The sequence below is a fragment of the Hyperolius riggenbachi genome, chromosome 7, assembly GCF_040937935.1.
Source record: "Hyperolius riggenbachi isolate aHypRig1 chromosome 7, aHypRig1.pri, whole genome shotgun sequence".
Classification (NCBI taxonomy): Eukaryota; Metazoa; Chordata; class Amphibia; order Anura; family Hyperoliidae; genus Hyperolius; species Hyperolius riggenbachi.
This window is the reverse complement of record NC_090652.1, coordinates 303,321,783-303,349,472: the sequence shown is the minus strand read 5'-3', so window position 1 is coordinate 303,349,472 and position 27,690 is coordinate 303,321,783. Positions and strand designations below refer to the sequence as shown.

The 27,690-nt window shown below is 43.7% G+C and overlaps 1 protein-coding gene across 11 annotated transcripts in view; it reads left to right on the top strand.

The window, feature by feature from the left end:
- The window catches only part of TNS1 (tensin 1), a 608,338-nt gene that overhangs the window by 405,647 nt on the left and 175,001 nt on the right, over positions 1-27,690 (top strand). For all 11 annotated transcript variants that reach the window (XM_068246095.1, XM_068246100.1, XM_068246098.1 and 8 more), the window contains 2 exons: positions 5,929-5,967; positions 22,065-22,106. In XM_068246095.1, coding sequence (XP_068102196.1) covers positions 5,929-5,967; positions 22,065-22,106 — 81 coding nt within the window. The remainder of the gene's footprint in view (positions 1-5,928; positions 5,968-22,064; positions 22,107-27,690) is intronic.

The following is a 27,690-nucleotide window of genomic DNA, read 5'->3' as shown; positions in this document are numbered from 1 at the left end:
GCCTACCTAACCAGCCCAAATCACATGATCATGTATCTTGTACCCTCCCCCTTCCCTAGTGTATTCTACATGATTGTGTGCTCCTTTCCTATGACTGCCACATACTTGTATTACTGGGCCTACCTAACCAGCCCATAATCGCATGATCATGTATCTTACCCTTTTTGCCTTGTATAGCTTTGTCCTATGATGTATAACCTTATGTCTGTCATTCTTTGTATCATTGTAAATATTTATTGTCTAGTGCTGCATAATATGTTGGTGCTTTATAAATACAATAAATAATAATCTAAACAAGCTTATGATCCAGCTTTCCAATTTACTATTTCACTTTTAAAGAGGACCTGAACTCAAAACTTCCACTCTGCTCTACAAGTTAAGCAACAGCATAATAAACTTTAAAGAAAAAAATTCTTTGTTACAAGCTGATACAAATCCTGCAATAAATATGCAGTGTGTCTACTTCCTGCTTTCATGCAAGCAGAGATAGGGTTAACACCCTGTTTTTACAAATCAGCTGCTCTGCCGAGGCAGCCAGCTGACTCAGCTGAGAGATCAAATTACAACTTGTGATTAGTCACAGATGGGGGGGGGGGGATTGAACTCTCTAAATACATACAGGGGTACATTTCTCTCTGTTTTCCTTCTGTCCTGTGTAAGAGTTCAGGTCCACCTTTAGTGATGCAGTCCTGATTCTCATTACTTCTAGCAAGACTGCAGCATCATGTTACATGACTCTCTGTGCCTTCCACTTTCTGCTGCACACTGCAGTGAGCTGCCGCCTAGTACATGCTGTGAAAAAGGGAGGGGAGGTATTAACTGTGTAACTGTCATAGTTACCAGCGTGACATATTATGTCAACTGACCCACCTATCAGCAGTCAAGGTTATATGTATTAGTCCAGCTTATGGTTTACTGCTTCTGGTCAATATGTAACTCTGATATTGTTACCGATTTGAAAAGCAAATTGCAGGATTCCATAACTGGCTGAGTGCTTCCCCCTAGAGGACAGCACTGGTATCACCATACATGTAATGTCTCCATAGTTTGCCACACAGCAAAACATTTGTAAAGTGTTTTTCTCCGGTAGGACCCAAAGCACATAATCTTGTCTCAGATCAGCACACAGTGACGTGTACAGAGGAAAAGTTATGTGATCATAAATACCAGACTAAGCAGGTGGATTTTCAGTTTTGATGTAAACTTATCCAGAGTTGGAGCTGTCTTGATTAAGCTTGGCAAGGCATTCCACAGGGTAGGGGAAGCATGACGGAAAGCTCTGACTCCGAAGGCTTTCAGTTTGACTCTCTGGGTGGTCAAGTTATTGGATCCTTGTGATGTGAGCTTGTGGGCGGTGTGACATGGAAGCAGGCATATTAACATCCTGTGTTTATAAATTAGCTACTGTGCTGTGGCAGTCAGGTGACATGGGGAGAGATCAAATTACAGCTTGTGATTAGTCACAGATGACCAAAAAAAGACAAAAACAAACACTTATATTGCGCTTTTCTACTGGCGGACTCAAAGCGCCAGAGCTGCAGCCACTAGGACGCACTCTATAGGCAGTAGCAGTGTTAGGGAGACTTGCCCAAGGTCTCCTGCTGAATAGGAGCTGGCTTACTGAACAGGCAGAGCCGAGATTTGAACCCTGGTCTCCCTTGTCACAGGCAGAGCTCTTATCCATTACACTATCCAGCCATCCACAGATGAGGGGGAATTAGACAGGCTAAACTCTCTAAATCCATACAGGGTGCATTTCTCTGTTTTCCTTCTGTCCTGTGTAAGAGTTCAGGTCCACATTGAGGTTTCACAAGTTTCAGTTTAGGATTTCCCAGAATGATTTGGCAGCCTGGGGAGGTGTTTTATTGAAGTCTATCAGTGTCCTCATCATCACCTGCAAACAAACACAACAGGAACACCTTTCATGTGGCATCTCCTCCCCAGATAGGGCCACAGAGGAATGTCCCCCATTGTACTGGACAGTCACAGCGCTGTCAATATTGGCTCAGGCTACTCCAGCAAATGTTTGATTGCCCCACAACAGAATGAAACTTTCATCAGTTATCTTTTCCCTTTAACTTTTGGTAGCAGAGCACTCTTGTTTGTGTTTGAGGATGAGTGTGTTTGCTGCAGAAACAAAAGATTCACTTTCTCCAGTCCATCATGGAAGGAAGAGGGTCTCATTCAGGCTGCTAATTCTTATTTAAAGATTGTAGGATGAAGTGAGTATGAACTGAATGTTTATTACTTCTGGCAGCATAATGGAGGTTTATATGCTTTTATTGTTGTTTTGTTTTTCTTCCGTATTGCTTTTGTAACATGTTTATAGCCTTAGGTAGGATTCACACTAGCATCAGGCTTGGTTTACTCCGGGCAGCGCAAAATGACAACTGCAGCGCTCGTTGCTTAAACGACGTCCATTCAAATGTATGGACAGCGCCGATACCGACCTTTTTTACTGTCGATTTGGCAAACGGCGGGTTTCAGTCTGATATTGCTCACTGCACTGGCTACCAGTAGAATGGAGAATACTCTTCGAGATTGGACTGCTGACATTCAAATCCCTGCACAACTTGTGCCCTGGATACATGAAGGACTTGCTGAAGCTGCACCACACCTTTCACAACCTCAGATCAGCAGGATCCATAAACTTAGTCACCCCCAGAGTGCACCTCAAAAAATCTGGAGACAGAGCCTTCTGTCATGCTGCCCCTACTCTTTGGAACTCCCTGCCACACTCAGTAAAGACAGCCCCATCCCTGGAGTTATTCAAATCCAGACTGAAAAGCCACCTGTTTAGCCTGGCTTTTTCGGACTTATAGAATTCTTCCCCTGTACCTCGATTTACCAATCAACTAATAATTGGTCTGAGCCGTGCTTATGTGCTTTGAGTCCTACGGGAGGAAAGCGCTTTACAAATGCTATTTGTTGTTGTTTTTTCACCTCGTCTGAGGCATTCCTGAAAGTTATATGTCGGTTCCAGGATGGTTTACCGCGGCGCTCCTGTGTCCCCCTAAGGGGATGAGAAATGATGATCGCCAAGAAGCGTCAACAAAAGCTGCTAAATGCTTTTCTACTTCCTAGCCGCAAAGCATTTGAGCAAGACGCCGGGAGGCTGGTCGGGAAAAGACACGCAACATTTATATTCCGATTTACTCCTGGCGGACTCAAAGCACCAGAGCTGCAGCCACTAGGGGGCGCTCCATAGGCAGTAGCAGTGTTAGGGAGTCTTGCCCTAAGACTCCTTGCTGAATAGGTGCTGGCTTACTGGAGCTGAGATTCAAGCCCATGTCTCCTGTGTCAGATTCAGAGCCCTTAACCAGTGCACTTTTTTATTATTATTTGGTATTTATATAGCGCCAACAACTTCCGCAGCGATGTACAGAGTATATTGTCTTGTCACTCAACTCAGAGCAGCTCACAATCTAATCTTACCATAGTCCTATGTCTATGTATGTATTGTGTAGTGTATCATAGTTGGCAATATAGCGGGAAGTCAATTGACTTATCTGTATGTTTTTGGGGTGTGGGAGGAAACCTGATTGCCATGAGGAAACCTTTGCAGACACGGGGAGAACATACAAACTCCTTGCAGATGTTTAGATAAAACACACAAAAAGAGATCGAGAGCCCGATATGGTGTAGTATGTCAGGAAATTAGGAGAAAAAGGTAATCGATAATGAATATACTCACAAAATTGGGTTACCGCACAGGCAACCACTGAAACGGCAGGTGGGGAGAATTATAACCTGACCCCACTCAGGTATTAAAATGTCGCTCTCTGTAGACAGGGAAAAAAGATGGGGATACACCCCTCCACCCAGGGTGGACTCAATCAATGTAATCGTCAAACAGCAGAGGCGCCAAAAAGTGTAAAAGAATTCCTTTTAAAAGCGTTTAAAAGAAGGGAGGGATATGGGTGGATTCACCTCCCTTAAGTACAGACCAGCCAATGAGCCGTAAACAGACAACAGTATAATTTATTGGGGATTCTCCAGGCAATGCAACGCGTTTCACGGGCAAAGCTCCCGCTTCATCAGGCAATCAAAATGGAGAAAAACATTAGCAGGTTATGTCCAGGTTTGAGGCGCTCAAACCTGGACATAACCTGCTAATGTTTTTCTCCATTTTGATTGCCTGATGAAGCGGGAGCTTTGCCCGTGAAACGCGTTGCATTGCCTGGAGAATCCCCAATAAATTATACTGTTGTCTGTTTACGGCTCATTGGCTGGTCTGTACTTAAGGGAGGTGAATCCACCCATATCCCTCCCTTCTTTTAAACGCTTTTAAAAGGAATTCTTTTACACTTTTTGGCGCCTCTGCTGTTTGACGATTACATTCCTTGCAGATGTTGCCCTGGCGGCTGGGATTCGTACCGGAAACCCAACGCTGCAAGGCGAGTGTGCTCACCACTAAGCTACCGAGCTGCCCACTATTCAGCCACGGCACCCACCTAAACCAAGCCTGAGAGGCTGGCGTTTCCTCATTATGCCCTTTGGGGGGAGGGGGGGCAATCAAAATGCGGACACACGGACAATGACGGCATTCAGCTAGCAGGCATTCAACTAGCGTTTGATGTCGGCATGTGGTTGATGTCCTTGTTAGGGGACGCTACTTGCAGCATGTATTGGTTGGTCTCACAGGCAGCCTAAACCATACGGACATCAGACAAAAGAGCGACATCGACAATATGGTGTACATTGTTCTCCCCAGACTTTTAAATCCTTAAGCACTGGCTCGATTCCCGGCCGTTTCGACAGCAGATTCGATCCTGGGATCGAATCTGCTGCCAATCGTTTGCGGTAAACGCAGCCGCCGATCCGATTTCCTCCCGAAATCGGATCGGTCCGTCGATCGCGCCGTGCGGGAAATTACCCTCGATCGCCCGCGGGTAAAGTGCGCGTCGCTAGCGGCGGCCGATCCGATCAAGTATACATTACCTGAGGCTGGCTCCCGGGCATCTTCTCCGCGCTGCACGGCTCTGTTCCGGCTCCATCCATCCCGGCGCTTCCTGTGTCACTGCAGTGACCAGAAAGTTCAAATAGAGGGCGCTCTATTTGAACTTCCTGGTCACGGAGTAACACAGGAAGCGCCGTAATGGAGCCGGAACAGAGGCGTGCAGTGCGGAGAAGATGCCCGGGAGCCAGCCTCAGGTAATGTATACGGGGGGGGGGGGGGACAGGCGGCAGGAGCAGCTCAGCAGATGGTGAATCGGTTTCAGGCTGAAATCGATTCACAATCTGTTTGCAGTAAAGGCAGCCATACGATCCCTCTCTGATCAGATTCGATCAGATAGGGATCTGTCAGCCGGTCGATCTAATGGCACATCGACCAGTGTATGGCCACCTTTACTCTCACCTACAAAGCTCTCCACAACATAGCTCCTTCCTATCTTAATCAACTTATTTCCAGATACCATCCTACACTCAGTCTCCACTCTGCTAACAATATCCTTCTGTCTTCTTCCCTGATCACCTCTTCCCACTCCCGCTTGCAAGACTTCTCTCGATCCTCTCCCCTCCTCTGGAACACTCTCCCTCAACACATCCGCCACTCACCCACACTTACCATTTTTAGGCACAATCTGAAAACTCACCTCTTCAGTGATCGAATCTGCTGTATATTGGCGGGAAAATCTTTAGGTGTATGGGCCCCTTAAGGCCTTTTGGCAAGGTCTCTCTTCCCCTTTTGTCTCACAATGCTGTGTAATGGGTGTACATACCCCCACCTCTTGTAAAACATGTAGTTAATTTGTTCACTGTATTAGCTGTTATACCCTCTTGTCTTGTATCAAGTGTGTATTGTTATACCATGTATGCTCTTGTACAGCGCCAAGGAAGATGCTGGCGCTATATTTCTCAATAATAATATTAAATGGATTTGGAGATGTAGCACAATTGATAATAGATTCTCTTCTCTCTTTGTAGATTGTATCCCCCTGCACACCACGTGTCAACTACGAACTGGTAAGATTGCCTTTTTGTTCATTTAAGGTTTTTTTATTTTTATGGTAGAATGCGTTGTGTGCTAAAATACATCTCCCCCCCCCCCCCCTCCTCTTAAAGGGAACCTGAATTGAGGAAAATTATTTAAAATAAACACATGACATAGCTGCAAATGAATATTACATACTAACCTCACCGTCAGTTCCTCTCAGAAGCTCACCATTTTCTTCTTACAGTGATCCCTTCCAGTTCTGATAATATTTTTTCAGAACTGAAATATACCAGTTGCTGTCAGTTATATATCAGCAGCTGTCAGTTACAACTAAATCTTTAAGGTAATGTCGATGTTTCCCTATGGCTCAAGTGGGTGATGTTACAGTTTAACAGTGTGCTGACCAGGAAGCTGTTATGGGGTAATGGCCATTTTCAAAACGGAGGACGGGTAATTCCTTTGATCACAGGGGACGAATGGGATGCAGGAGAGAAGAAAGAGATTAAGTAGTAGACTACACAGGAGGTAAGTATGACCTGTGTATGGTTAATTTGATTTTTTATTTTCAGTTCAGGTTCTCATTAAGCCTCATACCCACCAGGCAATACTTGCGGCAATGTTACCTAACATCGGGCAACATCGTTTATTTCGTTTACTTTTCATTCAGCCTAGTTCTTGTGTCCATGGGTACTTCAGAAATCAGCACGTCCGTGCTGCACTTGTGTGAGTCCGCCCTCCAAGGAGCCCCCATGTTGGTTACTTTGGGGAACCCTCGTGGCCGCGTACATACTTCCTAACTTTTTGTCATAAGAAAGAGGAACATTTTAAGACACGCCCCACCACACCTTTAACCACGCCTCCACCCCACCCCTAAACATACATATCACCATATCATATAGAATTCAGAATTAAAAGATGCAGTTTTATTATTCAAACCACACTGGTCCCCTCAATCAACAAGAGTTTTATTTTAACATTTTAAAATGATTCAAAACTTCTAAGAAATATATAAATTTTAAGAGAATCTGTACTGTCCTGTCTGATTTGTGCCATAAAACACATACCAATCGAGTCACTGTGATCTCCAGGATCCCTTTTTGCTGTTTCTGCCGCTCCCCGCCACGATCCTGACTTTAAATCGCCAGCTTTTTTTTTACTTTCAAAAGGATGTTTATTGCGGGTTAAGACATACATAGTCAATAACATGACATCCCATAATCAAACTTGAAAAATTTTACAACAATTCGACAAGTTCAAGTGAACTAACAGGTTAACTGTACAACAGAATTGTCATTAATAATAAACATGTTCACTTTAATAGCAAAGTAGCAAGGGTATATCCGTGGGGCTTCTCCCACTTAACTATTAATAGTCACTCAGTTTTTTGATAGTAACCTGTGGAAAGGGAGGAATCAAGAAAGGGATGGCTCCCAATTTAAGTTTCATTGGTTAGAGTCAAGCTCACCGGGTGGTATTTTTAATTTAATTAGGAATGGGGGGGGGGGGGGGGGGAGAGTATCCCATTTTATCCTTGGCTTTGTAACTTGTTTGTACATCTTCCCGTTTTCTACATTCTAGATTCCTCTTAACTAGAATCTAGGGTATCTAGGTAAATCGCCAGCTTTATGCAGTGGCTACAAACAAAAAAACATGGCCGCTAACCAGGAAGTGATATATTTATATAATGTTACAGTATACTACAACTTTTTATTACATAGTGAATTATCTGCACTCCAGTCTGTGGGATTCTCACAGTTTCTCAGCATGTGACAGGCAGCTCCCTCCCTACTCAGCCTCACAAACTGCATCACAGACAAGATGAGATGAAACTGAGAGAAGAGATGCTGTCTGTGAGGAATAATAAACAAAGCACACAGAGCCTGCAGGGGGTGTGCATAACTGGTAGGCAGCCCATTCCTCCCTGGGTCGACAAAGCTTGGCAGAGAAAAGATTAGATATATTACAGAGACAGTGCAACTAGGAAAGGCTGCAGTAATCCAGAGCACATTAGAACAGGTATAGGAACTTATAGGATAGAAGAAATAAGGCTGAACATTTTTCTAGTCTCTTTAAATTATGGGAATAACATTTAGAGTCAGCTTAACACATTTTTTCAGTAGAGCAATACATATATTAACACAGATCTGTACATCAGTCCTGCAAGAGGGACAACTGAGGAGGAAAGAGGGACAGAGGGACAGGGCTCCCAAAGAGGGACTGTCTTTGCAAAAGAGGGACAGTTGTGAGCGATGCACGTATGATCCGGGGGCCGGACGCCCACCGACACGTTACGGGCCGGCACTCCCCCTTGATACCCACATCATCCTACAAAAAGCAAACTCTTCCAAATGACTTTGATTCACGACCCCAAAATGCCTGCAAAGACCTGACAAATCGGCACATTGAGATGACTCCCATATCATGTCATCAAAATTTCCACAGTCCATGAATAATCGCTTGTAGCGGAGGTCCTTGCTGTTTATTTGGCAGTTTACTGAACTTATTTTTTTTTTGTAACTTTTACTTAAACTTTTCCCCCCGGAACGCCTCTGTATGAGAACACAGTGACCCAGAGAGAGGAGTGTATTAATAGCTGCAGCTGATGTCGGGGTGTGAGTCTGTCTGCGGAGTCCCCCCTTCCCAGAAGGGTCACGTCTGTAGATGTGATATTGCCCAGACAGGATGTGATATACGCTGGAATTCCTACACATACCACGTTGTTTTCACATAACACAGAAAGTGCCAGAAACGCCATGTTTTTATGTATATGCTGCTTAATGAAAGACGCTAAGTGACGGTAAAAGATGGATGACTTCCCACTAAGCCATTTGTCACTGTTATCGTCTGCGTTTAAGCTGATATCCTCCGTCTCTGCTGGGCGAGGTGGTCTACGTCTCAATAAATGAGCTCCTAATTCCAGGCCTGGAACAAAACCTCAAGCATGAAATTATGGTCAGCATTAATGTGGAATTACAGTCAATTTCTCCATTGCCCCATTAAAACTGCCACACCATTATAGCGTGCCAAGCAGCTGCAGCTAAAGCTAATAAAATTTTGGATGTATAAAAAAAGGAAATAAAAACTAGAGATGCTAGCATAATACTGCCCCTTGTGAGGCCGCATCTGGAACATGAAATACCGTTCTGGGCACTGAATTACAGGCGAGTCATAGGAGATTTAGAACAAGTGCAAATACGAGCCATAAATTAGATCAGACAGAGGTCCGGTATCTTTCCTGGTGCACCTCTGCCACCTCTGCTGTGACCAATCATCATATGACCAACATGAGCCAGAAATTTCATTACATTGCAGAGGTACAGTAGGGTCCACCAATCAGTGTCATGTCAACTTCACGGAGACTCAGTAAGTTACTGAACAGTGAAGGGGAGGAGTCACGGAGACTCACTGAGACACTGAATAAGGAAGGGGCGGAGTCACTGACATACTTACCAGGGAAGGGGATGAGTCACTGAGACACTGAACAGTAAAGGGGAGGAGTCTCTTATGCACAGAACTACTGTTGCACAAATATAAAGTATGCATGGGGTACAGGTTAGTGAGGGGAACTTGGAAGTAATTTTCTTTGCAATTAGATGATGAATGAATGAAACTTTTTTCAAGTTGATGCACATGATGCAAATGTTGGCGCCAAGGCCATAACTGCTGTCAGGGCTGTAGGACCCTCAAGCAACGATTTGAAGACAAAAATTTCACATTATAATAGTTTTTTTTTAAAAAAAAGAAAAACTGTTGGATTTTGGCCTGGCCACATGTAAAACAGCACTGTGCAGTTTCTGCAGCCGGGGGAAAGTCAATACTTACACAAAATCCTCCAGATATAAAGTGGATATAAAAATACCAGGCAATCGATACCCTTTTATCTGCTGTTAGAAATTAGGCCATTTCTGCCTCATGCGGTTATGTTTCTGTTTTTGGCAGATTTGCCGTGAAATTGTCTCCAACCACAACACGATCCGGTCCGTCCCTTGTCCCCCTACCCCACCCCAACCCCCAGGGTTTCAATAATTGTTTCCAAATCACTCCCTGGCCCGTCTTTTATCTCAGAGACAGGCCCGTCCAGCGATCTGACCGCAGCAGCAGGCATCCCCGCTACGGACGCGGCTGCCGGGAGAAACGCTATTTAGCGAGGCAGCCTGCCAGACAAAAAGGGTTATTTTAATATCTTTGTGGTTGCCGTCAAAAAATAAATGGAGGGAATAGCAAGTAAAAAGGGTTTTTGGGCGGTACTGGGCGACGCAGAGAATCTCCCCAAGAAGATCAAAAAGAAACCGGCCCCCCTGGACGGCCTCAGTGTTTATCCCACCGCAGTCAGTTTGGGTTTCCTTTGTCCTTGAAGACTGGCGCATGAGAGCTTTCAAGTCTACTAAAATACACAATAAGGTCTTAGTTCATTAGATGGGGCCCAAATTTGGAGAACATTCAAAAAAAAATGTGAAGAACAAAACGTTCAGCTTATTTTTCTTTTCCGAAGCCGGTATTAATTTCTGTTTATATGTTGTTGTATAAAATGGGAAGCGTGTGAAGTGTTTGGGGATCGGGATTTGAGCAGGAACGTTTTTTGTAATTTATAGCTTTTAGAAAAAATGTCCTTTAAGTTATCGGCTGCACAAGTTTTCAACGTGTGGCGGATCGCAGATATTGCGATATTGGAAGAGGCAGGCGATAACAAAAGAACCAGATTACTCAATTTACGGCTCTGGTTGACAATAGTGTTTTGTTTTTTTATTTTGTTTTGTCCTATTTGGAGTTAAAGGACAACTGAAGGGAGAGTGATATGTAGGCTGCCATATTTTTCCTTTTAAACAATACTAGTTGCCTGGCAGCCCTGCTGATCTATTTGGCTGCAGTAGTGTTTAAATAACACCAGAAACAAGCAGCTAATCTTGTCAGATCTGACAATAATGTCAGAAACATCCACCTGATCTGCTGCATGCTTGTTCAGGGTCTATGGCTAAAAGTATTAGAGGCAGAGGACCAGCAAGAAAGCCAGGCAACTAGTATTGCTTAAAAGGCAATAAATATGACAGCCTACATATCCCTCTCTCTTCAGTTGTCCTTCAATTTTCAGTGACAGCTTCTCTCTTGTTGGACCTTGTCAAGAATATTCTGAACATCACTGATGAGCAAATTTCAGCAATAAAAGTTTTCCTGGCAGAATACAATTTCTAGGGGCGTAGAAAAAGGTCAAGAGTTCACATATTTTAACTCTGGGACTCTTAATAGACTGCCATTGAGCAAAGACAATAAAACATTCAATCTACTTTGCAAATGTTTAAATATAGAACAAAACCATGGCTTATCTAAAAAAAGAAAAAAAAAATCTTTTTTTCAGAGTAAGAGGATAAATACAATTTTTTTGTTAGTTTATTTTCACCTTCGGTTCGTTTTAACCACTTAATGGCAACGCTGTGCACGCACATGCATATGCCCTCTCTTGTATCCACCGCAACTCTGAGTTCCTTGATTGGTAAAGGGGAAAAAGACTGAACACTTCCTGGTAACGTAGGATAGTGTTTATAGCAACCCCCCCCCCCCCCCCGATAGTTACTCCGCTTTTTTTTTAAATGTATGTCTTGATGGTATATTACTGATATTTTAGCAAATAGTGGCTTATAATTATTACCAGGATACAAATAAACACAAAACAGAAAAAATACACCTTTATTTACAAATAATATATTGTCACCATACATTGGACTAGGAACATAATTTCAATGATGTGATAACCGGTTTAAATAGGCAACTAAAATGTGTGTTTATATTTATAGTAGCTTTGTTTATTTTAAAACTATAGGGGGTGGAATTGGAGAAATTGTGTATTTTTTTTTTTCATATTTTCCTGGTTTTTCCCTTTAAAATGCATAGAAAGTAAAGTAATTACTGAAAACAAATACCAACCTCAAAAAGCCTAATTTTTGAATGGAAGATTTCACTTGATTGTTGGTGGGTCGGTAGCGTGTTGCTAGCGGTGTTTAATTTCAGAATTACTTTGTTTTCATCAAATAGTACAGAGGAACTGAAAAATTGTGGTGTTTGTGGCCACCTTTATAAAGGGAACCAGAGATGAAGCACCCTCATGTATTTTACCATATATATCAGTGGGAACATTGGAGAAACCGCCTGCCCTGCTCTCTTTTTCATTCTTCACTGCTCAGCCTGCTTGTTTACAGCCCTGATAAAATCCCCAACTGAGCATTCAGTTTGGCTTTGCTCAGGAATCATTATAGAGGAGTCTGTCTTCTCTGATGTCTTTTCAAGCCCAAGACTGCCCCCTTCTGGCTCTGCTTTCCTCTTCTGTATACTTGCAGCATCATAGAGAGTTGTGATGAGATGGGAGGAGCTGCTAATGTAAGGGTACATTGAAAACGTTTGTTTTTGTATCTATATTTGTTAGTCATAAGAGGTTTTTAGAAATGGTGATTTCATTTTGCACACAGCTCACTAAATAATATGCTTTTCTGATTAACTGCGTTTTGCATGGAGTTTTAGTAAAAAACAAAACAAAACAAAAAACACAAAAATTGGCACACCAGAGCGGCGAAAATACCAAGTATAGTATTTATTTTGTAAAATCTATCAGGGGATATGTTTATTTTGTGCCAAAGCGTTCATCTCTGGTTTCCTTTAAAGAGAATCTGTATTGTTAAAATCGCACAAAAGTAAACATACCAATGCATTAGGGGACATCTCCTATTACCCTCTGTCACAATTTCGCCGCTCCTCGCCGCATTAAAAGTGGTTAAAAACAGTTTTTAAAAGTTTGTTTGTAAACAAACAAAATGGCCACCAAAACAGGAAGTAGGTTGATGTACAGTATGTCCACACATAGAAAATACATCCAAACACAAGCAGGCTGTATACAGCCTTCCTTTTGAATCTCAAGAGATCATTTGTGTGTTTCTTTCCCCCTGTTCTCATGCACTGAAGTTTCAGGCTGCTCTTTTCTTCCTGCAAACAGCTTTGCCCTTGTTTGTAATTCCTCAGTATGTGGAAGCCCAGCCAGCTCAGAGGACGATTTATCCAGCTTGTTAAAGATAAGAGAGAGAAGAGAGAAGCTGCTCTAATCCTAAATAACACACAGGCAGTGTGCAGAGAGGGGCCTGGAAGGGGGAATTCATAGCAGAACCACAACACTGAAGAACTTGGCAGCCTTCCAGACACAGGCCGACAAGTCTGACAGGGGAAAGATACGTTTATTTATTACAGAGACGGTGATAGTAGAAAGTGCTGCAGTAAGCCAGAACACATTAGAATAGCTTTTGGAACTTGTAGGATGATAAAAAACAGGATGCAATTTTTGTTACGGAGTCTCTTTAAGGTATTTTTTTGTATTGCACTGCTTTAACCACCTCGGCGGTATGGACAAGCTCAGCTCTCCCAGTACCGCCAAGCTGAATATCTCAGCCCCCGTGGGTCTTTTTTGACAATAATTTTTTAAAACACGCAGCTAGCACTTAGCTAGCTGCGTGTTTTACTCAATCGCCACCGATCTGCCGCTACGCGCCACGAAAGACGCCCCCCCGACCCATTGCGCAGCCTGGCTAATCACCTGCTCTAAGGGGTGGATCTGGACCCCCCCATGATGTCGATGACGTCATTCGATCGTCGCCATGGCGACGAGGGAAGCCCTAACAGGAAATCCCGTTCAGAGTGGGGTTTCCTGTTGGGTATGGTCGCAGGTTGCAATCGGAGGGGTGGGAGGGATAGCGCAGGGAGGGGGGAATCACGTAGCTAGCGCTAGGCTAGCTGCATGATAAAAATAGTGAAAAAAAAACACCCGCAAAACAATTAAAATCCAGGGTGGTTAATACCTTTGTTAGCTCTTTACTATATTACTAGACCCTTCCATTTATGATTCTAATTTTCTAGTCTTTTTAAGACCTCTCTCACTCAGCTAATTGAGTGGGATTGGTCTAGTGGTTTTTTTATTTTTATTTTACCCTTATTTTCAAGTTATTCCAACATACCAGCTTGATGATGTATTCTTTCTTCAGGCAAGATTTTAGCATCGTAGACCAGGAAATATGTGACGATATCCCATGCATGTCATTCTTAATTGTTAGCACACTGTTCCCCGCATAGCTTTGCCTTCCGATCAGCTTACTACTAGATACAGCTGTGAAAGCCTCTCAGTGGGCAGACAAGCCTGGCTTAAACTGTCAGAGAAATCACTTTCTGTTCTTCATGCTCACGTGACTAAAACAGGAGTGTTTCAGAGTGAGTGAGCAGGTAGTGGTTGATCGCCGAGTATCTATGGTATTTTTGTCTGTTTTTTAAAACCTTTTTAAAGAGAACCAGAGATGAAGCACCCTCTTGTATTTTACCTTATAAATCAGTGGGAACATGACAGTAAACACCTCATCTGCTCTTTGTTTCATTGTTCTCTGTTTAATCTGACTGTTATCACCTCTGATAAGAATCCCCGACTGAGCACTCAGTCTAGCTTTGCTACGGGAAGATTATAGCTGAGTCTGTCTTCTCTGGTGTCTTTTCAAGCCCAAGCCTGCCCCCTTGTGGCTCTGCTATAATGACTCAGCTATAATTATTCCCTGCAAAGCCAGACTGAATGCTCAGTCCGGGATTCTTATCACAGCTGATAACAGACACTTAGCAGTGAGGATGAAACAGAGAGCATGGTAAGTGTTTTTTTTTCTAATGTTCTTACTGATATATATGGTAAAATACACAAGGGTGCTTCGTCTCTGGTTCCCTTTAATTGCATAGTACATTTAAATGTATGTTCTATACAGTTCATATAATAAATGTGCCTGAACTGTTGTTTTAAGGCTTCCTGGGCCCAAAGTACTTAGGGCCAAGAAGGAGTACCTGGCAGAAACTGTATAGTATTGTAGTTTTGTAGTAGTTTTGGTTGACAATACTGGAAACATTGAGAGTATTGCTTTTCTACAATATATATCCCCAGTCTTTCTTCTTTTGAAATAAGGATGTACAGAGGCCCCAAAAGTATAAAATATGCTAAAAAGTTTAAAACGGTCAGGTGGCGGTGGTGGACCGGCCACACCAAAAACAGACACGATGCTGTCGCTTAAGGATGAGATGATTTATTCACATACTCTTAGATAAAACTGCAACGCGTTTCACGGGCACAATCCCGCTTCATCAGGCAATAAACAACTGGAGTATCACACAGCTCTGGGTCCAGTCACAGCTTGGCACATCATCTCTTCCTCAAGCAACAGCATCGTGTGTGTTTTTGGTGTGGCCGGTCCACCACCGCCACCTGAACGTTTAAATTTTTTTTAGCATATTTTATACTTTTGGCGCCTCTGTACATCCTTATATCAAGTTATCCACCATTGGTGGAAGGGTGATACACCCTCTTTTCCTCGATCCACAGAGAGCGACATCTTAGTCCTGAGTGGGGACAGGCCTAATCTCCCCACCTGCCTATACAGTGGTTGCCTCAGGGGTAACCCAGGTTTGTAAGCATAATACTTACGATTAATTTTTCTCCCTGTTCCAATACATACTACACCATATTGGGCTCTCGATTTTCCATATTTTTCTTCTTTTGAAGATGGTGCCGCAGGGCGTTGTCATTGGACCCCTTCACTTGAGAATCTGCTGGTAGTTGCTTGTGGTCATAGACACATCATCATCTGTTCCTTTTACTCCCAGTGGAGTATAGGGCATCCATGAAGACTCTCCATTCAGATATATTTGTTGCTATTCTCTTGATCTCATTCCTTGTTTTTTCCATCTTTCTAATTTCTTCTTCTTCTAATCGTCTCCATATTTTTTGAGGCCGTCTCCTTCTTGATCCCTGTGGATTCCATTCTAGGCCTCTTCTTCTATAGATTCATTTTTGGTTGACAACACTGGGAACATTGAGAGTACTGGTTTTTGCTATTCTACAATATATATTCCCAGTTTATTTGTCCTTTAGAAGATGGTGCCACAGGGCATTGTCATTGGACCCCTTCACTTGACAATCTGCTGGTAGTTGCTTCTGGGCAGAGGCACTGTTCCAACATTCATCTTCTAGGGAGGATCCCCCTGTTTGTTGCCAGTAGAACATTCTCTTTGATGACTAGCTGGTCTCTCTTCAGGCTCCTCCATTTCCCAACATAGGGAGGGGCATTCCCTTGACGAGCTATCACAGAGATGCAGTTTTTTGTAAACTCTGAAATTAGTTATAGAAATGGTTCTTATGGCTGGAAAACATGATATTGCATTCCGCAAAATGATTATCTTCCTACGTTTCTTTTTCTTCATGCTGTTTGGAAGCAGATAATGGTGTGAAAATAAGTATTCAGTGTTCGGAACATGTTCCCAGATGGTTAGGAGGAACTAACAAGGATTTTATTATCTTAGGGCTGGTTCAGACGGACGTTTGCAGAGCGTTTACAGCCAGCGTTCAGGGCTTGGTGTTAAACGCTCCCATTCAAGTGAATGGGAGCGTTTGTACCAAGCTTTCAAGCGCGTTTACACAAACGCGGCGTTTGGGTCCCGATTTTCTCTGGCGTTCAAGGAGCCCCTGGAAGCTACATGTAGCTTCCAGGGGAGGTTAACCGCGACGGCTAATGTCCCCCTAGGGGAAGAAAAAACGCGACCGCATCCAAACGCACACGAACGCTGCTGAACGCGACGCCAGCAAACGCAACGCCTCCAAACGTCCGTCTGAACCAGCCCTAAGATGTAACAGAAAAACCTCTTTCATTCTTCTTCACACTTTGGAACAGACTGTCGACTTTGTTGTGACAACAGCCCGCCGAAAATATCTCTGGGGAGAAAAAGTTCCTCAGTGACGGGGGACAATTTTGATGTCAGCCTTGCGTTAATGGACAATGTTTACATACCAGTAGAATGACCATACTGTTCCCCTCTCGTCTGTGAGGGATATTCCAGCGAAGAGGACATAGGAACACTTACATCCAACCAATCCAATATAATGACAATGGTACTTTTGTCACCTCACTAGGTCACATTTAAGGTCAGATTTGTTGCCGAAACAGTTTGACCTAATTTTTTTTCCACAGAAGAAATATAAGGACAACTGTAGCGAGAGGGATATGGAGGCTGCCATATTTATTTCCTTTTAAACAATACCAGTTACCCGGCAGCCCTGCTGATCTATTTGGCTGCAGTAGTGTCTCAATCACACCTGGAACATGCATGCAGCTAATCCAGTCAGGCTTCAGTCAGAGCACCTGATCTGCTGCATGCTTGTTCAGGGTCTATGGCTGAACGTATTAGAGGCAGGGGATCAGCAGGACAGCCAGCCATTGGCCTCAATTCACTAAACAGTTTAGACTAGTCTACAGAAGGTTTTTAGTCTACTTGATGGTTTGGTATAATGTTTTAGGCCTGGAACCCACTGAAAACCGCAAACGCAAAACGCAACCGCTAGCGTTTTGTCTGAGCTGTTTGCAAGCGGATTTATGCGCGTCTTTGGTCGTGTTTTGCAACATTGTATTTTTTTCCCCAGCGGGTGCCTAGCGTTTTGCGTTTTGCGTTTTTATCCTGATTGGTCCTGTGAATTATTTTTCATTTTGTTACAGTGTGCTGAACCGCAAAACGCTAGCAAAACCTCTCAGTTTAGGTTTTGCTGAGCGTTTCTGCTAGCGTTTCAATACTTTACATTGAAGCGCTAACGCTCCCAAAATGCTGCAGGTCCTGCGTTTGCGTTTCTGGGAAACGCAAACGCTCCTGTGGAAGTTGCCCCATCCATTAACATTAGCCCAGCGTTTTGGCAAACTGCTAGCGTATCGCAGTGCTGCCAAAACGCTGCCAAAAGCGCTCCTGTGGGTTCCAGCCCTAAGACCTGTTTTTAGACCTGGTCTAATGGCCCATACTCACGAGGGACTTTTGTCGCCTCAACACGCGGCGCGCGCGTGTTGCGGCGACAGGTCGCCCGTGAGTATGGGCCGTCGCACGCGCGCGCGCCCCCGAACTGTCGCCCGTCGCTATGTCGCCATGCGATTGAAACTTTCAATCGCATGGCGACAGTCGCCGCTGCCCCCCCCCGCCGCAACTGTCGCTAGTCCGCGTGAGTACGCGGACTAGCGACAGCAACCTCCATTGAGGTTCACAGACCTTCCGGTGAGCTTCCGGCGGGGGGAGGAGGAACGTCAGCGACAGCTTCCGCCTTGCCGCTGGTCCCTCTTCCGCATGTGTACGCGGAGGGACCTGGCGAGAAGCTGTCGCCGGCCTGTCGCCCACACGCTCACGTGTGCTGGCGACAGGCGAGTTTTGCAGCCCGTGAGTACGGGCCATTACATTCAGTAATTGCACAATTCACAAGGCAAACAAGGAGTAACCACGCCCACTTTTCCTGACAGAGATTAGACCAGCTGATTTCTGTGGGTAATTCTGTGAGGTATTTTAGATGTGAGGATGGAACCTTGTGAATGAATTATGAAGAGTTTAATTGTATTCAGAGGAGAGCTCATCAGAGGAGAAGGATGTCAGTCATAGCTACTTGTTCGTGAATTGCATCTTTTAAACATTTCCCCTGCTTTACTGACCTACATACCAAATGATTTAGACCAGGTCTAAAAACAGGTCTAAAACATTTGGTAATAGTGAATTCCCCTTTTTTGATGCAGCTGACCAAACCATCAGTAGACTAAAAACCATCAGTAGACTAGTCTAAACTGCTTAGTGAATTGAGGCCAATGTGCATTGTATAAAAATAAATAAATATGGCAGTCTCTATATGTCTCTTACCTCGATTTCTTTTTAAGGACAGTTTTATTTGCTTCAAGCAGACTATTAACAAATTATTATTTTGACGTAACTATGCATAAAAAGTCTTGTTTACAAAAAAAAAAAATGTGAATGTGTTACATCACTGTACAGATCCTTATCTCTTCCCTAGCAACTGCCTGCTGCCTGCTCACTCATTCCTCGACCCGACATTTTCTCCTATTTCCTAGGAGTTCTGATTCTCCAGGAAGTTCAATTGGGTATCCAGTAAAGCCATTCTCACAAGTACAACCCTAAAGGTGGCCACACACCATACAATTATAATATCCAATTTTTCACCAATTCGATAATTTCGATCGGTTGTCCCAAAAAATAAAGAGCGTTTCTTTGTTTTCGATTGAGAAATACGATCGGAGTTCCCGTTTTTTGCCCGATTTTTGGAGATTGGACATGTTGGAAATTTCAGATCAACTTTATCTAGAATTGTATGGTGTGTGATGGGTTGTCAAATACTTGATGTACATATCCAATCATTTTTTTCTGAGCTTTCAATTATCTTATTCATGATTGGGGAAGAATTGGACATAGGTGTGTGGTACATTGGTCAGATTTTTTAAAAAAAATCTTTTAAAAATAAAGAAAACCTAGAGAACCCCCCCATGAGAAGATGGGCTAGTTCAAAATCTGTCGGTGATGTCAGATTTCTACTACCTACTGTAAGTGACAGGAACATAGGAGAAAAGTAATCTATGGCTCATTTAACTCTGGAAGAAACATACTTCTTATTTGTCTATGTTTACATGTATTTTAAGTTTTTGCGACAGAGGTCCTTTAAGGAAGATTCTCCATTTATGGGTGGCCCGTGTAGTGAGTAAAGGATCGGTGTTATGTGGCAATGGCGGGGTTGGCTTGTCATCAGCCTTGCGGCAGCATTCTGTACTCCCTGTACCTCTTTCCCAAGCTTTGCTCCCATCCAGCGGGGCCTGAATCCAGGGCTGGGAACCTTTGAAGCATGATATAATTTCTACTTTAGAACTTCAAAAACCCTTTTTGCGACAGTCTCAGTAAAACATTTTTTTTTGTGGTTTTGTGTTCTTTGAACTTTTATTGAGATTCATTTATTACGTTGTCTGAGAGAAAAGCGCATTTGTCGCCTTTAGCACAGAGATTTCGTTTTTTGCTTTTTATTTCTGGCAGGGTTCAGAAAACTGACAACAGATTCTCTGACGTACCCAGACCGGTCACCGTGTAGATAATTTCATGTAGCTGTCCGATAGGCCAGTTCGCAAAGCTCCCTTCTATGGTAATCCGCCTCCTGCCCCCCCCCCCCCCTTTCTCTGGAGATAAGCAGATGAGGAGCGCCTTAACTTTATAATCCTGTGGTAAACTTTGAGTTCTTTGCGGCACCAAAAAAGGCGAGGAGAAGCGAACGTATCTTGCGGGAGAGCCCTGGAACCTTCGCACAGCTCCGGCCGCACGCAGCACTGGCGAATATGGTCATTTCTGAGAAATCGCTGTACTGCGATCTGAAACTCAGATGCTTCCTGTGAACTTCAAGGGAAGCAAATGATTATTTTTTATTGAAGAACAACAGAAATTGCTGTCTAAGCACAACAGCTGTTTCCTCGGCGTCGTAGCCTGTAATTTTTCGTTTGTTTTTTTCATTTTTAAAGAAGGGTTGTTTTCAGGTTCTGTTCCCACAATGACTCGTCCATCACGCATCGTTTTCGTCACGGAGGGCGGAGCATGTGCAGAAACGTGTGTCAAAGTGAATGTAATGAGGACGGAATGCTACTGATCAAAAATTTAGCGAAATTGTGGACTGTGACACAAACTGAGCCCGCCCCTTCCTCCCTCACCAAACTGCTCCCAGAGCCCACACTTCCTGTCACTGTCTCTAGTCATGTGACACTAGTGACAGGAATCGTGGGCTCTAGGGAGGAACAGTAACCAAGAATTGAACTTCATCCCAATCAGTAGCTGATACTTCCTTTCCTACCAGAAATTTTTGCCTTATCTCTAGTAGATCATCAGGGGGTCTGTATGGCTGATATTGTGGTGAAACTCCTCCCACAGTGTGATGTCATGACCTGGGCCATGACCGTTTCCTATCTGTGAGTCTTATTGCATTGTGGGAAATAGCAGATGTTACCAGCTGCCAAGCAACCAGTATCTCCCTCTGTGTATATGTAAATCTATTAATAATAATAATAATAAAAAAACTTTTAGCCTATCACATTGTTAGTGGGTGTGGTTATAGATAAAAGCAGTTGGTACTCTGTTGTTTGTTGTTTTTTCTTCATGTCTGCCAGCAGTAAAGATGATGACCTGCAGGCTGATGATGGATCAAGCAACATGATCAAATGACATGGCTAATATCAATCATTACTTGATCTCTCTACTATTTATTAACTTCTCACTTTGCAATGTATGGATTTATTTTTTCCCCTTTTCTCTAAAGTCCCTCTAATGAAAGATGATAGTAGGGGAAAAAAATCTATACATTGCAAAGTGAGATGTTAAAAAATAGATGAGCGGTCAATACATGATCGATATCCGCCATGTAATTTATTCATGTTGTTTGATCCATCATCAGCCTGCAGGTCATCATCTTTACTGCTGGCAGACATGAAGAAAAAACAACAAACAACATCTGTGATTAGTCACAGATGAGGGGGAATTAGACAGGCTAAACTCTCTAAATACATAAAGGGTGCATTTCTCTCTGTTTATCTTCTGTCCTCTGCATGAGTTCAGGTCCACTTTAAAGCAAACCTGTGTGGTCTGCAGTGTATCAATTTATATACTTACCTTGGTACGGGGAGACTCTGGGTCCTGGATAGGCTTCTCCTGTCATCCTCCGCCAAGCCGTTCAAGCACTGAGACCCCCTCTCAACGAGGCCGCTCTGCTCCGGCGCGGATCAGCTTGGGCTTTGACGGAAGAAGATGAGCCGGATCGGGTTGATGCTACTGCGCAGGCGCGAGCCGTGGACGGGGAACAGCATGGGAAAGGCGATGTGGAGCAGGATGGGAAGGCCTCTGAATTATCAAGAGGCTTCTCTCTACCTAGCTTAAGCCCCATTCACACGCTCAACAGCGGTCTTTTGTTGTGAAACAAGTTGAACAACCCCAAAAAAGTTGCTTGCTATTGTTCACACAACTGGTAAGACGGATAAGACGTCAATCCAACTGTTGTATTGATGTCTTATCAGGCTTATCAGTTGTGTGAACAATAGCAGCAACTTTTTTTGGTTGTTTCAACTTGTTTCACAACAAAGGACCGCTGTTGAGTGTGTGTACGGGGCTTTAGTTCCCAAATTGGGCACTTTTTTCCTACAGGTATTCTTTAATGCCCCCCCCTCCCCCCCATTATACTGTACTTGCAATGTTGCCACATGTCCCTCTGTGTAATGCTTTTTATTTTCTTGTATTCCAGCCATCCACCACAGAGTCTCCACAGAAGCATGTAGACACCACCGTGAGTAGAACTTCAATTTATAGCTTCCATTCAAACATAATAATACAAAAAAAATCAATCAAAGAAAATGGTAATAGCCTGCAATTGCAAAAAAAAAAAAAAAAAAAAATCTACAACGATTGGCTGCTGCTGGGTTGATGTAGGGTCAGCCCCCAGAGTGGGAGGAGCTCTCTGACAAGGCTTAAATACCATTCGTTTCCTCGTGCATCGGCATCATTAACGGTCCTCGATTGATCCTTCCGGCTTGGAGGAAGTGCGCCATAGCAAGGCTTGCAACTCGTCCACTTGGACGCTTACACCTCGTTGAAGCGCTGGGCGGAGAGCGGCATTATGGGTAATTAACCCCGCTGCATGAAGCCGCTCAGGTGCGGCAATTAAAGCTCATTTGAATCACGAGTAACCACTGTGGTTACTCGTAATTATTCCGTGATGAGCATTCCTGCTAAAAATGTAGTTTTATCATTTAAACTACAATGGTCCTTATCTAACCTCAGTAGTTTTCATTCATTTAAAGGATACATAAAGTGTTATGTGACATGGTGAGATAGACATGGGTATGTACGGTGTCTAGCACACAAATAACTATGCTGTGTTCCTTTTTTTCTTTCTCTGTCTGAAAGAGTTAAATATCAGGTATGTAAGGTCCTGACTCAGACAGAAAGTGTTACCCTCCCTGATAAGAAATTACAACTACAGTATAAAACACTTTCCTAGCAGAAAATGGCTTCTGAGAGCAAGAAAGAGGTAAAAAGGGGAATTTCTTATCAATGAGCGTCACACTGTAGTCACTTCCTGTCTGAGTCAGGACTCAGTCAGCCACTTACATACCTGATATTTAACTCTTTCAGGCAGAGAAAGAAAAAAAGGAACACAGCATAGTTATGTGTGTGCTAGGCACTGTACATACACGTCTATCTCATCATGTCACATGTCAGTTCGGGTATCCTTTAAAGATTTGAAAATAAGAAATATATAATGTTTAAATTATGGGAATAAAGTTTAGTATAGAGTCAAATTAACACATTTCAGTAGAAGTAGAAAAATTCCATTATATTACACAGATCTGTACATCAGTCCTGCAAGAGGGACAAATGAGGAGGAAAGGGGCAGGGGGACAGGGGGATTGGGTTCACAGAGAGGGGCTGTCCCTCTGAAGAAGGGACAGTGGGGAGCTATAGTATGTAAGTGGGGAGAGGCACATGCAGATCTTTACTACCTTCTGTCAGTTTCTGCACAAATCTAAAAACAGAAAAGTTAAATGGCTTTGAAAATAAACTTGGACAGAGCATGTGACAGCTACGTGCATTATCAGACTATCAGAGAAAGCTGCAGGACAACACAACTGCTTGTTCCAGAGATGTGCCCAAGAGCAGTGCCCCGCCCTCTGTACTTTCTAGCCTCCCTATTGGTCCTTTAACTGGGATTGATGGATTCAGTGACCAACAGAAGAGTTTGGGGATAAGAGTACCAGCTAACTGCCGAATATTTAATTATCTTAATCTTAGCTTGTCTTGTGCAAGTGTCCTTCAGGTTCACTTAGGATGGTGACTGGGGATGCTAATTCTATTTTTTCTTTATATCCAGGAAAATGAAAATGTAATAACTTTCTACATAGCAATTGGAGTTTAATGATAGAAGGCAAAGAGGTTGTACCTAAGTGTACCTTCCTGACGCCTAACCCTAAACCTCCCTTCCTGAGGCCTAACCCTAAACCTCCCTTCCTGAGGCCTAACCCTAAACCTCCCTTCCTGAGGCCTAACCCTAAACCTCCCTTCCTGAGGCCTAACCCTAAACCCCCCTTCCTGACGCCTAACCCTAAACCTCCCTTTCTGACGCCTAACCCTAAACCCCCCTTCTTGACGCCTAACCCTAATCCTTCCCTTCCTGACGCCTAACCCTAATCCTTCCCTTCCTGACGCCTAACCCTAATCCTTCCCTTCCTGACGCCTAACCCTAATCCTTCCCTTCCTGGCGCCTAACCCTAATCCTTCCCTTCCTGACGCCTAACCCTAATCCTTCCCTTCCTGATGCCTAACTCTAAAACCCCCCCTTCCTGACGCCTAACCCTAAAACAACCCTTCCTGAGCCCTAATCATTAACCCCCCACTTCCTGACACCTAACCCTAAAACCCCTCTTCCCTTCCTGACGCCTAACCCTAAAACCCCCTTCCAGACACCTAACACTAACCCCCCCTCTCTGACATTTAACCCTAAACGCCCCTTCCTGACACCTAAGCCTAATCCTTCCCTTCCTGACACCTTACCCTAAAACCCCCCTTCTTGACTCCTACCCCTAAACCCCCCTTTCCTGATGTCTAACCCTAAAACCCCCTTCTGATGTCTAACCCTGAAACACCCCTTCTTGACTCCTACCCCTAAACCCCCCTTTCCTGATGCCTAACCCTAAACCTTACCTTCCTGAGCCCTAAACCTAAAAGGAAAAATTTGTAAATACAGAAGACCAAAAAAAAAAAATTCTAATTTTCAAATTTCTGCTTTGATCACCCACTAGCCGAAATTTGCATTAGTGCCTATGAGGCGCCCAAATCGCCCATTAGCCGCAGGTGCCCAAATTTCCTGCTTCTGATCAGCACACCCATTTCAAGCTCAGTAGCATCTGGTCCACCCTAGAGGAGATTACAAATGTCTATTTTATCAGCTACACTATAATTACTTATTGCTGTAGCATCTATGGCCGGTCCTTCAATCGTTCAAAGAGTCGCAGGAAAGCCACACAATGTTTCAAATACAGCAGTGCTTCATACTGTTTCGGATACCAGAGAACCCTTCCTCAAGCATCAATACAATAAATATTTTTAAATGTACTATAAAGAGGAAAAGCAAATGATTAGGAACTGTAAGATAGCAGAGCAATAAGGAAGCACAACCACTGAGTGTACCGTAATAATAATGATGGGAAGAGTGAGTGTATGATTTAGCATATGGCAGCACGGTGGCGTCGTGCTTAGCACTTTCGTCTTGCACCGCTGGGTCTCCGGTTTGAATCCCAGCCAGGGTACCATCTGCACAAAGTTTGTATGTTCTCCCTGTGTCTGTATGGGTTTCCTCCGGGCACTCCGGTTTCCTCCCACATCACAAAGAACATCCAGACAAGTTAAGTGGCTTTCCTCTAAATTGGCCATACAGAGATACATGAATATGGTTGGGATTAGATTGTGAGCCCCTCTGAGGGATAAGGCTGTATAAACTGTGTACAGCGCTGCATATGATATCAGCGCTATATAAATACTAATAATAGATTGCTTCTATTGGCCAAATAGGGTTGCAACAAAAATTAAAGTGAAGTTCTTGAAGGACAGCTGAAGTGAGAGGCATATGGAGGCTGCCATATTTATTTCATTTTAAATAATACCAGTTGCCTGGCAGCCCTGATAATCTCTTTGGCTGCAGTAGTGTCTGAATCACACCAGAAACAAGCATGCAGCTAGTCTTGTCAGATCTGACAATAATGTCAGAAACACCTGATCTGCTGCATGCTTGTTCAGGGGCTATGGCTAAAAGTATTAGAGGCAGAGGATCAGCAGGATAGCCAGGTAACTGGAATTGCTTAAATGGAAAACAAATATGGCAGCCTCCTTACAGTATACCTATTGGTACAGTTTTCCTTTAAATCTTTCATCTTACCCATTTTGAAATTAACTTCTGTGATAACTACATCATCCGAAGCTGAGCATTACTTATATAAGCAACTCTGCACTGTCACGTCACTGTCGGACTAGTTTACTTTCAGATAAGGGTTGTGTCTAGTGATTTGGCCACTCGGTGTACCTATTCTGCACACACGTGTGTTTATATGCAAACATATATCTAGAATGTACGCAGGTTTATACTGTCAGCCTGCCGGAGTGTTAGCAGCGAGTCTCTCCACACTGTACAGGGTTAACGTGGCTGCTGCTCACATCAGCTGATAAGTGGCTGACCCCTTGGCGGAGAGGCGGAGGAGGGGGGGTGCCCTTGGTCTTGGTTGCAGTTCACAAATCACTTTATTTCCCGACTGGAGGAATAACTTCTGCTCCTCTGGGCCACAGTAATGTAGGCGGGTGAGGCAGCAGATCACCGTCTGAGTTAGATTAGAGTCGGGGTCTTTGTCGTCCATCATGGCCACCCTCAAGCCCTGGAGACGCTTCGTGAGAGCGTTCAGCTTCTCACAGGTAAGTTACTCCGACTTTATGGGGTGGGGGGGTAAACGAGGCAGGTGTGATTGTGACGTTGTACATATTTTTAGCTAGTTAAATTAGTAGTAGTAGTTAGATGTTTAGCAACGATTGTTGCCAACACCATCCATTACTCTGATTGAATCTGACGGTTATCTGTGATGCAAAGAGCCACGCCGATCGTAATTTTGATTGTTTCGTGGAAAACTCAATCAAAGTTACAAACAGGTGGTAAACTTTATTCGATTAATTGCAGCAGGGAAGTGACAGAAGATTGGAAGCTTATAGCGTTGCATTGACTTGAGCAGATTAAATGTATTGAAAAGTTGTGCTCAGTATTGAAAAGTGTATGTGGGGGGGGGGGGGGTGTATGGGTTGATCCCTCTCTGATCAGATTCAGATCGGAGAAGGATTGATCTGTTAGCCACATTGTGTGGCCGTCTTACAGTGTATGGCCAGTTTTAAGCCTGGTACACACCATGCAATTTCCCATCAGATAGATGGGTCGATAGATAATTTCTGACAGATCCGATTGGCTTTCCGATCGTTTTTATGATCAATTTTCTGATCACTTCTATGCAAATGGATCAGAAAAAACGATCAGAAATCATATCGGACAGTCGGAAATTATCTATTCGATCCATCTATCTGATTGGAAATTGCATGGTGTATACCTGGCTTTAGGCTCCATACATGTATCCAATTTTAATCTGCAGATGACTGGCCAGTTTTGCCACTGCCAGGTGGTATAAGGGCCTACAATGTTGAATACTATGAACAGACTGTATAGGTAAGTTTTAATACTATAGGGAAGTGGTGAAACCGGCCAGTCATCTGCAGATAAAAAATTGGATGTGTGTACAGACCTTTAGAGTTGAGGAGAGCAAACCCAGAAACAAAAGTTTGATGCATTTTTGGCTCGCTAAAATGGTAGAATGTTTTCAAAGCCGCCCCACTTAACTCACCAGTTGCGTGGTGTACCTCAAGAGTTGAAGACAGGACCTCAACCCACTGGAGATGTCCTACAGAGGTAGTTGGTTGACGTTTGTTTTTTTTTTTATTACTTTTTGAAATCTCTGGACACATACTGGATTTTCGCCGCCCAGTCAAGTCAATTGTTCAGTATCTATCCGGTTGCTGATATCCTATACTATAAAACCCCTGTGTCGCTGCGTCCAGCTGTCCCTGTTTTTTGCTACTGCGCATGTGCGCAGTAACGGACAGCTGGACGGGACCAGGGAGTGAGGCGGCGAGGCAGGCGGGTGCAGGAGCATGCACGGCGAGTGTGCGCATGCGCACTGGCGGCGGCATGAAAAAGACCTAGAGTCCGTTTTTAAACTGGCTTGGGTCTACTAATAATTGGAGTAATAATTCCAGTTTGTACCATTGTCTCTCGGAGGCCTCCCTAT